This window comes from Punica granatum, chromosome 7, assembly GCF_007655135.1.
Source record: "Punica granatum isolate Tunisia-2019 chromosome 7, ASM765513v2, whole genome shotgun sequence".
Taxonomy (NCBI): domain Eukaryota; kingdom Viridiplantae; phylum Streptophyta; class Magnoliopsida; order Myrtales; family Lythraceae; genus Punica; species Punica granatum.
In genome coordinates this window covers 1,805,659-1,817,984 of record NC_045133.1, presented here as the reverse complement: position 1 = coordinate 1,817,984, position 12,326 = coordinate 1,805,659, and the positions used below count along the sequence as shown (strand labels likewise).

General features: G+C 32.3%; 1 protein-coding gene across 1 annotated transcript; it reads right to left on the bottom strand.

Moving 5' to 3' along the window:
- Positions 1-1,917: 1,917 nt before the first annotated feature.
- On the bottom strand, positions 1,918-3,348 carry LOC116213596 (receptor-like protein 43). The gene has a single exon (XM_031548610.1). The coding sequence runs from the start codon at positions 3,346-3,348 to the stop codon at positions 1,918-1,920; it is 1,431 nt and encodes a 476-aa protein (XP_031404470.1).
- Positions 3,349-12,326: the final 8,978 nt, after the last annotated feature.

The window sequence follows — 12,326 nt, the reverse complement described above, 5'->3', positions numbered from 1 at the left end:
TGTCTATGGTAGTTTCTTACAAGCTCATGAGCAAGCAAGACATTGTCAGATATTCTCCTGCCCTGCACAAAAGCTGTCTGGTTTAGGCTTATAACATCAGGAAGGACCCCTTTCATTCTGTTGGTGATCACCTTGGTAATGCATTTATACACCACATTGCAGCATGAGATAGGGCGGAAGTCCTTCATGCGATCAGCTTTCTCCTTCTTAGGGACAAGTGCTAATATTGTAGAATTCACCTCTCTGCGCAGCTCGCCTGTCGAAAAGTAATGTTGTACAGCAGCAAAGAAGTCTTTATGAACAATTCTCCAAGCATGCTTATAAAAATACACCGTGAAGCCGTCTGGGCCAGGTGATTTATCATTTCCCATTGAGAACAGAGCTGATTTGATTTCCTCTTCTGTGATAGGAGACACAAGCAGTTGTTGTTGAGCCTGAGAGATCTTCTTTTTGAGAATAGAAGAAAGTTGCGTCGCAGAGGTGCCCGCTACGCTTGCATCCTTTTCTCCTAGAAGGCTTTGGTAAAAGTTGACTGCTTCCGCTTTTATTTGATGTATATCTTCCAGCTTGGAACTAGAGTTAGTGTAGAGTACTCGAATGGAGGTTCTTGCATTTCTTATCTTCACTGCCTTATGAAAGAAAGAAGTGTTCTGATCCCCCGCTTTTAACCATGCCACCCTTGACTTTTGTCTCAGTAGCTTCTCCTCTTTATCCATGGCTTCTAATAGCTCAACCCTTATAGCGATTTCCTTTTCCATAATTTCAGAAGACATGCAATTACTTTCAAGAATTTCAGTTTGGATCTGAGCGAGTTGAGTTTGCAAGGCGTCAACTTTAGCATGCACATCCCCAAAGTAAGATCTATTGAAATCTTTCAGATGTCTCTTTAGATTCCTCAATTTCTTGTAAAGCACTGCCATAGGATTACCTTCCTGGACCTCCATCCACACACGTTCCACAAGTTTCAAGTACTCTGGATGCTCAGTCCAGAAATGGAAAAACTTAAAAGGCTTTGGGCCCGCATTCTCTTTGGCACCAAATCTCAACATGATAGGACTATGATCAGAAATTCCGGGAGAAAGAAATTCCACTGTTGAGGCAATATCCTGTTGAAACCATAAGTCATTAACCAACGCTCTGTCAATCTTCCTAGCTTGAAACCCCTCCTGTCTTTTGTTGCTCCATGTGAAAAAACAGCCGGTATAGGGGTGATCCTTAAGCTCCGATGTGCTAATGAAGTCTGCAAATTCTCTTATACTTTGATCAACAACAATTTCCCTCCCAACTACTTTGGCCTCTTCTAATTCTTTAATTGCATTGAAATCACCCATCAACATCCAACTATACCTCATACCCACTGTTAAAGTCTGCAGATCATGCCATAACACCCTTCTTTCCGACAAGTCATTTGAAGCATAAACAAAAGTCAAAGCAACCCAACCAACTCCTTTGGGAACATTTACCAATAAATGGATATATTGACTAGTTTTGCTAAGGAATTGCACCTGCAAGTCCTCTCGTATCAGAATCCACAATCTGCCATTATGGGCATGCTGATAATTTTCCATCAACAACCAGCCCTTCCATTTATTCACTATCTTTAGACAATTGTTTTCCTTTACCCGTGTCTCAATGAGAGCAAAAATCCCTATATCGTGTTCCTTCGCAAACTTAAAAACCATTTTCTGTTTCAGAGGGTCATTTATCCCTCTAACATTCCAAGAGGTAATTATCATGATAGTAATTTAGGAGGTTTACCTCCCTTGCCCGTTCTAGGTTTCCTTTTGCCTTGAACTTTCTGGGTTGATTTCACCTCCTCCACTGTAATGCTCTGATTCTGTGTTGTAACTCTCCGACGCGAGGATACCTCCAGCTCATCATCTGAGCTGATCGCATCAGAACGAGACTTCACATCTTCTAAGAGAACATATTCCCTTTCTCGATCACATGTGTAGTATAAAAACTTCTGACGCCCTCTTCCTGATATAATAGGTTCCCACGCCTGTCGTCTCCACCCATCATGCCTTTGAAACTAGCAATATACTGAATTGGAAAAGCACCAGAGAAATTGTTATTGGAGATGTCAAAAATGTGCAGCCTGGGAAAGGGTTGAGCCGGTCTGCTACTTTTTACTAGACCATGGAACTTGTTCGACCTTAAACCCAGGACGTAGAGGCTCGGGAGAGCTTCAAGCCAGCTGGGAAACAAATCCTCGAGTTCATTGTTGCTGAAATCTAATACTTCCAGGTTGCTGTAATTTGCCAAGAAACGTGGCAATTTACCTTCTAAATTGTTTTCCGACAAGTCAAATTTCTTCAAACTGCAGTTGTTCAGAGCTGATATATTTGGTATTGGGCCTTGAAAGGAATTCATAGATAGGGTGAGCTCCAACAGGTCGGTACTCGCTTTCACGAGACACCAAGGTATGCTGCCCGTCAACCTATTATTTGACATCCTAATGAGCTTGAGATTTGTAGAATTGCATATCAGAGGAGGGATCCCTCCTGTAAACTTATTCCCTGAGATGTCATACACTTCAACTGTGGGTGGTAAAATCGGCAGATTGCCTTCAAACTTGTTTTCAGATAGGTAAATATATGTCAAGTTTGAGTGCAGAAAATAATCAAACGGCAAGCTGCCGGTGAAATTACTGAAAGTGAGGAGCAGATCGTTGAGAAGAGGGAAGTTAAGTGCTAAAGGATCAGCTCCAACTGAGCCATGGAAGTTGTTATCACCCAGAACCAGTTTCCGTAGTGGAACTGTTCTAAGCCAGTGTGGAAAAGAATCGGTTATGTCATTCGAGTAAAGGAAAAGATTTTCCAACCCGGTACAGTTTGCTAGGGATCTTGGCAATGAACCTCGTATATGGTTATAACTCAAGCCCAAGGACGAGATTTTGGTCAGGTTTCCCAAACATGGTGGGATGGGTCGGTCAAGCTTGTTATCTATAAAAGACAGGGTTTCCAGGGAACTCATTTGACAAATGGATGATGGGATGTGCCCAGTGAGACCATTACCTTGGAGGTAGAGGGAACGAAGATTATGAAGCGAGAAGAGAGTGCTGTTAACGTGGAGCGTCCCTTGGAGAGGACTACAGCTAAGGTTGACTTCGATCACATCTCCTGTTACGCTGTCGCACATTATTCCTTCCCACGTGCAGCAGTCGGTACCTCTCCTCCAAGAGGCAGTCCTTGGATAAGAGGTCCAATTATAGAAGTTTGCATTGCAGTAATAACTGGACTCAATCCTGGTGGCTATTGCAAGTGAATTGCTGAACTGGAATATGGCATTGCACTGATCCGCACGACCTGAGGACTGTGTGAAGGGAGATGACACAAGGATAGTCATAGATGGCTCGAAGAGTTGGAAGAAGAGACAGAGGTATACGTGACCTGGCTTCATCTTTTTTTCGAGACTGACTTGGAGGTGCACTGAGATTATTGGATAGTTGCGCTGAGGATGACTTAGGACTAGGAGTCTATATATAGATTGAGCATCTACGTACGTACATACCGATCGAGTAAAGGTCTCTGCTCGTAAAGGTTGTCTATGGCTGACTTGCCAACCATTCATAGAACGTAAACACTGAAGCTCCTATCTATCGCTATAACAGTCATTGTGGCCAAACTCATCGGACATCTCCATAGTGCTGTCAACATGACTTGAGAATCACTCGTGTCCTCTCGTTTTAGGTGAGTAGAGTAATGCGGCACCAACATATTTGGTACGAGTCCAGATTCCACAGCCCAAAAAAAAAAAAAGTTTCCACATCCTAGTCTTCCTTTTCTTTCTATACTAGGAACCGGAGACAGGGCGCCGCGCAAAATAACACCGATACATTTATTTGAAAAATTCAAAACATATGAGATAAAATAACCATATTTTTTTTATAAAAACTAGTCGTGGAGCCCGTTTGCGCAAGATTGTTCTTGTTCAATTGGTATGCTTTTTTCAATTTTATTATATATTATATGCATGTTTTGAAATTTGATAAATCATAATTTACCATCATTAAACTATATATTATAGATATATATGCGTGACTTGATAAAGAACATCTTCTATTTTTATATAAACGATAACAAATCATATCTATAAAAAATATGATCTGATTTATTTTTTTAAACAAGTATGATAATAGATCTTTTGAAACACAAAAATGATCTATGTTTATAAATAAGATAAGATCTTACCCAATTTTAATATACATAATAGTGTATGTGTCTCACTGGTTAATGGGATCATAGAAAATATATAATACATCATATTCATAACATGTTATACATAATATCTATACATCTATATCTATAATCTTTTGTGTAGATCATACAAATCTATATCTATATGTTTTAAAATTTTAAGAATAAAAATTTGTCTTCTAAAAAATCTTAAAAAATTGAGAAAATAATAATTGATCCCACAAATTATACGGTTTAAAAAAATACTAAAAATTTAAAAATTATTTTTTAAAGAAAGTTAAATTGAAGAAAATAATAGCCGGTCTAGCAAATCTACATCTATATATATTTTTAAAAATATACAAAAATTTGTTTTTAAAAGAAAAAACTAAAAAAATAAAGAAAATTTCATTCAGTAATCTTAGCATTCTAAAGCTACCTGGCCGAGCCCAAAACGATCAATACAATAAATGAAAATATATAGTTATGTATACAAATCGTAATTTACAATCAATAAAGATAATAAATTAGATATATGTGATTGTTGTTAATTAAATTTCATCAATAAAGTAAAAAATATAGTTATTGGTATATATAATATATGCTTATTTTGATATTAATGCCGATTTGATTAGATATTAACTTTACTCAAAAAGAGAATTTAGGATTATCAAATATTATGTAGACGATAAAATCTTCTAAAAAGTTTCAAAGATATTCTATTATATCAATTTCAAATAATAATATTCATTCAATTTTAAAAAATTCAAAAATTAGCTTATATTAGAGAGATAGTGGCGCAACTATATATTAAAGAAATGTATATTAATACATTTCTATTGTAAATAAGCATATATTAATATATACTTATTTTGATAGTTATATTTATATGATTAGATATTAAATTTTTATCTAAAACAAAAAATTCAAGATTATCAAATATTTTATTAGATGATAAAATCTTCTTAAAAGTTTCAAAAATATTCCGTTATATCGATATCAAAATTCAAAAATTAGCCTATATTAGAGATAGTGGTGCTACTAGATATTAAAGAAGTATATATTAATACATTTTTATTATAAATAAGCATAGATTATATATATTTATTTGATAGTTATGTTTATAAGATTAGATATTAAAATTTTATCTTAAACAAAAAATTCAAGATTATCAAATATATTATTAAATAATAAAATCTTCTAAAATGTTTCAAAAATATTCTGCTATATCAATATCTCATAAAAAATATTCATTTTAATTTTTAAATTAATAAATCTGTGATTTTATAAATTAAATATTTTGTAATAAACAATATCTTATGTAAAAATTAGAAAAATATTCTATTTTAGTCTGGTTTTCTTAAAAAGTATTGTTAAAATTTTTTTAAAAATAGTTTTGTAAAAATTATTGTAAAAATTTGAAAACTCATGAAAAGAGAAAATCGGATTTTATCATACCGTATTTTTAAATATTAAAACAAACCATTTTAATTAAAAAATTTATATAAAAATAAAAAATAAAAAATTCGAGAAACTTCTGTTAAGAAACCGAGAGATTCTTAGGCCATATGATCGGGCCCACTACAACTTAGTTGTAGAAATGTGTATATATAGAAACGTATAATATATATATATATATATATTATATGACTTCACATATATAGCAAACAGACTAACAACAACAACAACAATGACAACGAAAATAATAATAATAATAATTGAACAACTCAACTTGCGTATAATAGTAGACGTACGTTTTGAGAGCTCACATCTAGTGGTGGGAATATGTTTTTTGAGAGTTGAATAAACCAATGTTTATGTGTATGGTGTTTCCTATTTATAATGTATTATTATACATAATTTAGGAAAAATATAATCTGATTTATTTTTTAAAATTATATAATATGTATTGATATATCTATATATCTAAAATATCTTAATCTTGTATTCAAAAAAGATAAAAATATCTTAAAAGATATCATAAGTAAAGTTATTTTAAGTTTTTAATTTAAAAATTAGAGAAAATTTCATTCAGAAATCGAGCATTCTGAGACTATTTAGGCGGGCCCACCTCATCCTTGCTTTCATATATACTAGTAGTCAAGCCTACGTGTTGCACGGGATAGTTTCACCAATTTGAAACAAAATTATGATTAAAATTAAAAAGAAAAATTCCTTCGAGAATTAAAAATGAAACAAAAATATATAAATAACATTCACGTCTGTTTAGTGGTAGACAAATTTACTTTCTAAGAGCTTATATATAGGGATAACAATACCTTTCGAGAGATGAAACTCACATCACTAATCTTGAAAGAAAAATTATGAGACAAAAGAAAAGCAAAACTTAGAGAAAATAAAAAAAAATGAAAATTTTAGATAAAAATGAGAAAGAAATCAAAGCAAATGTATAAATTTAATCAATTCACTTGCAACTAGAGATAGACATACGTTTCGAAAGCTCGCGTGTAGCTTTAGACGTAATCTTTGATAGCTGAATAAGTCATGTTTATGTGTATGATAATTTCTATTTATAACTATCATACATCATCTAGACAAAATTGATTTGTTTTCCTATTTTGGTGAACAAATTTGATTTATTTTGTGAAAAGAAAAAAATAATATATATATCTATAAAATATATTATCTAATCTGTTTTTCAAAAATATATATCTATGAAATATATAATTCATGTATACATTTTCTTATCATATATTTTAAAGGTTGCCCACGTAATAATATATTAATATATTTATATTATGTATGAAATATACATACTACCATATTCTAATTTATATTTATATTAATTTATTATTTTAAATAATTTAAGATTATTAAATAATATCTATATATATGTATAATAAAATCTTCTCATTTATTTTAAAATACGTTTTGTTATATAGATTATAAAAATTAAAGAAATAAAAAAATTGAATTTTTATGATGAGATATACTTACAAATTATTTTTTATTAAAAATAATTTCGAAAATAAAAAGAATCAATAATATAATATCAAAAAGTTAGAAAAGCATCTTTTAAAAATATAAAAAAATCTTAAAAGACGAAGAAAAATGGATGTCTTTTAAAAACTAAAACGAAATCCTTTCTATTAAAATATAAAATCAAAATTAAAATAATTCAAAATTTAGAGAAATTTTCATTCAGAATTAGAGCTTCTAAAGTTATCTGGCCGAGCCCACATATTTGTTGTATGAATATATACTAATATGTACTTATTTATATTTATATTAATTTTTTATTTTAAATAATTCAAAATTATTAAATAATATCTATCTATACATATAATAAAATCTTCTCATTTATTTTAAATAAATTCTGTTATATAGATGATAAAAATTGAAGAAATAAAAAAATCGAATTTTTTGATGAGATAACTTTAAAAACTATTTTTCATTAAAAATAATTCCTAAAATAAAAAAAACAACAATATAATATAGAAAGTTAGAAAAGCATCTTTAAAAAATATAAAAAAAATCTTTAAAAACGAAGAAAATCGGAGCTTATCATAGAATATCTTTTAAAAACTAAAATGAAATCCTTTCTACTAAAAAATTAAAATCAAAATTAGAATAACTCAAAATTTTGAAAAATTCCATTCAGAAACAAAGCATTCTGAGACCATCTGACCGAGCCCATCTCGTACCTTACTTTCATGTATATATAAATGTAGATATTTATTTAAATTTAAAAATTCAAAATTGAAATTTATGAAAATTTTGAAAAGTATTTAAAAACTCATAAGTTTAAGATTTATTAATGACTTATAAATAATACATGTTTTGTAATACTTGCATCATGGCACGAATTGAATTATTCTATTAAAATCAAAATTTTAGAATGTTTTCGGTTCATAAAAATTAAAGAATAATAACAATTAAAGTGAAAGTATGATATAATTTTTATTTAGATACTACAAACTAAAAACTCGACAATCATAGGATTATTTATAAAAAACTGAAAGCTTAAGAAGGTCCTAAACAAAAGGTTGGCGCATGTTTAAAATATTTTAATAAAATGTAATAAAGAAAGTATTCAATTTTTACATGCATCTTACTAGATTATATTTGTTTGAGTAATTAAAATTTCAGAACATATTTTCGTTGAACATCTTATGCTCAAAATTAAATTTTAAAAAAATTAAAAAATTCGGAAAATATAATTTTTTTTGAAATTTATTTTGTACGTTATCACTTTTCAAATCAAATGAAGTTTTAGCCTCTCGAAAATGTTACACGTGACTCATTTTGGCTGGAATATTGAACGTGTCTAGTTTAATATAAGTTGGGGGGCAAGTTGCAAATCTTAAAGGTATGGGGGCAAAACGTTACCTATCCCCAAAATTCAGGGGGAAACTGCTTTTAACTCTATTTCCAAAATCGATAGTCCTTGGCTCTTATGGATTTTGTCTCGTTAAAGTGAGAATCCAAAATGCTATATATTCTTCACATTTTTTCCATCTGTTTCTTTTCTTCTTCAAACTTACACCGATGTATACCATACAGCAGAAACCGCACAGGTAGACACTTTTCCAAGTTGATCATTCAAAGTGCAGGAAAGGCATAACCTCTCTTTGCAGTGGTAATCTTTGCTGTCTTTACTGGAAGCTTGAAATGGGTGAAGAAAACCAAAGAGAACAGTAAAACTTATAAGATGATGTCTTCTTCACTATCTGGATAAATGTCCATCTCTACGCGAACTCATCGAAGCATTTAATTGGATCAAAGAGGGAAGGAGTATCAGATGCCGTGCTTCGCTTCAAGTCAATAGAACGATTGATGACTACATCCAACTAAACATCCCACTCAAACTTAAATCACATTGAAGCCATGTAGATTTAATATTCATGAACTACAGCTATTTAGACTAATGTCACCTGTTAAATCTGGGCCCCTGCTGCATAATGTCACTGGTAATTTGGAGGAATCAATTAGTCAATTGCCTTAGTCTCCAAACATAGTTGAACAGACCTCCATAGCCCAACCAAAAATTTTTTTAAAAAAAAGGTCAAAAAAAGGAATTAAGAATTTCTCAGCAGTCAATTCCTTATGACCCCTAAGAGGCGCTATTTTTGAAGAGCCTTTGGTTGACTGACTCCACGAGAATCCATCACCACAAGTTTATACTATGTACTCGCATTGTCCCATATTACATCATTAATAACATCAAATTGTTCAAGTCGGCAGTTAGTTAGGAATTAATTGCATATGTGTTGTTGAAATTAGTCATATTGATTTTCCATGCATCCTAAAGCAGTAAAATTATGGGAAGAGAAAAAAAGAAAAAAAAGAAGAAAAGAAAAGATGAAAAACAATATATATATTTTCCATTGTGGTCCTTTGAATCTAGGGGTCTGTACAACAATGAATTTTGAAAGTACTGCGAATTTGAAGTAAGTACTGGCACCTTTCTATTTGAATTTAAGTACAATATAAAATCCCTTGGATCAGATATAACACAAGAGCTTACATAAGATTTTCTGAGTCGAATGCAGGGTTGAAGCATTTCGTTTGAATCTCTAACTATAGATTTAATCAGAATCTAGACGCAGAGCTAACTCCACTTGGTATGATAGTGATTTTTCTTCTTTCATGGTTTACGGAGACTGGCTTTTGGACTTTTCGTCTTTCATTACAGTGTCTAGTTGATGGGATTCTACTTTCATCTCATCGCTGAGGGGCTCATGTCAAGGGGATCGGGATCAGCTGTCCTACTAGGGGTGTAATCCGCTACCCCCTGGCATTGACAGTCACAAGGAGTTACTATTTACGCTATACCTAGTTGGAGATAATATATGCCTTTGCTATCTATGACTTCTCGTCCTAGCATTTTGGAGAAACCAAGCTGTTGGCTGTAAAAATATCACGGAGGTTCAGCTTGGCTTCTGGACTTGGCATGGATTTCAGTTCATTAAAAAAAAAAAAAGGGAAATGTGCAGTAGAAAGTCTAGGAATTGGAAAGAAACCGACATTTCCCAATTCCAGTACAGGGACTCCTTGAATGCTCATTAACATACCAAAGAGCTTATCATTCAGCAAACTCCGTCTTACCGAGAACAAGACCAATTGAGCCATACTTGACGACATCGAGATTAGCCGATATCAACTTCTAAAGCTCCATATTTGCCTGGTGTTTTTTATTACATCATAATACTGCTTGGAATTGAATATATAAGAATACGTACACACATCCTGACACAGACGCTCCATTCCTCTGTTAGTATTGATCTTCAAGATCTCCCAAGCAGAGGAAAGCTGTAAAGGCTCCGGCGTTCCTGCCATTTATTGTGATCGATCAATCATTGTTGCTTTGCCTCATTCATCCCCGCCGAGTCCTCGTGCCATTTCTTCATATGGTAAAAGTAATGAAAAGAAAACAAATTCGAATATGTTTCTTGAATTTTTTTTTTGTATCAATTGACGTACGTGTGGAATGGGTCCAAGTCAAATTTTATGCCAAACTTTTGAATGAGTTAGCAATCTTTGGGAAGTAGACCCAATAAAAGAGAGGTTATGCAAGATCCGGGGTTAAACTATGAAGAAATCAAATCTTTGTTTTTTGAATATTCTTCTTTGTAAATGATAATTGGGTGAAAATGATGTTAGTGGTGATCTTTCTATTACGTGAATTTTGTTGCTGTAGCAATTTATGTACCTTATTGTTTCGAATAGATCATTGTATAGGACCAGTGACATCAGAGAAGATTGGTCTTCATTTATGAAAATTATTTTTTCTGTAACAATTCACGCATGTAATTAATATTAACTATATTATGGTTCACCATACTGGCCACATTATTGCTACTACTCTAACTACTTATATATATATATATATGTATGTATGTATATATATAGTTTATGATTTCGGGTGGCACAACAAATGCCGCTCATTTTTATAATTGTAGTATTCACATCATATGCTAGACGTATTGATCCTAATATACTTTCTAAAAGTTAGTTACAAATATAATATATATATATATATATGAAATTGCCTGCGCATCGCGCGGGCACGGCTAGTTCATAAATAAACACATGAACCATGTTGTAATATTGTTCATTTGAGTGCAGGCCTCCTAGTCGAGAAGAAGGTGGAAGCACAATGCATAACATGCGCTTGCCGTACAAATGACGATTGCGTAAAATTTTTCGGTTCTTAGCCGGAAGTCAAGTGCTTTTGTGATCATGGATTAACATGCAATTGTGGCCGTTGTGCTCTTCCTCCGAGTGATGCTATGGCAGGCAACAATATCCTTTCGCACAGTCCGTGATTCTTCCCGAAATTCAATGTCGATGTATGCTTCCAGATATAGTTAATAAGGTTACAGTGCAATGGGGTGTCGATAAATCAATTATATATCATTTACATGATAGTGGCCAATGAATGAATAATATATACTATCATGTGTGTATAATGACGCCGATCTATCCCTCATGCATAGAGTAACAGAAGAAAAATTTGGAAGTTCAAATGTCCAACATGTCAATTGACATATAAAGATAGCCCATAGGCCACAGTAGTTTTGTGTTGTTTGAATGAAGTAATTCAGCTATACGTATGTCATCTTAAACATCGTTTAATGTTTCCCAATTATTCTTAATGAAGAAGATATGACATGAGGTGAATTCATCATTGTCTCGACAATTATCTTTGCCTCAAAGAAGATAAAGCATTCTTTCTTCTTCTTTTTTCCTTTTCAAATACTTGCGAGTTGCGACGTTCACATGGTGTATGAAGGATATTTTCTTTTCTTTTATTTTTTTTCTCTTTTGGAGCTCATAAATTCATAAATGGTACACGCTCATTTTTTTTTCCTAAGAACTCTTCTTTTTTCATTATTAGCAAAGTATCACATGGGTCTTCATTCAGGCCACATAAATTAATGATGCAACCTAGCTATTGCGTAGTTAACTAATGAAATTGGGATGATCATCAACTTGATTGTTTGGGTCATAACTCGGATTTTTAGCACCACACCAAACCCATCGAACTTCCATTCTCGTTAATCAAGAGTTCGTTCAACTATACAAGGCCAGTTGGACTCTATTGAGAACTGTTAGTGATATGCCATAGAGCCTGATTTATGTATTTGGATAATTCCTTTTATGGCAATAAAGTTTATTTTATTA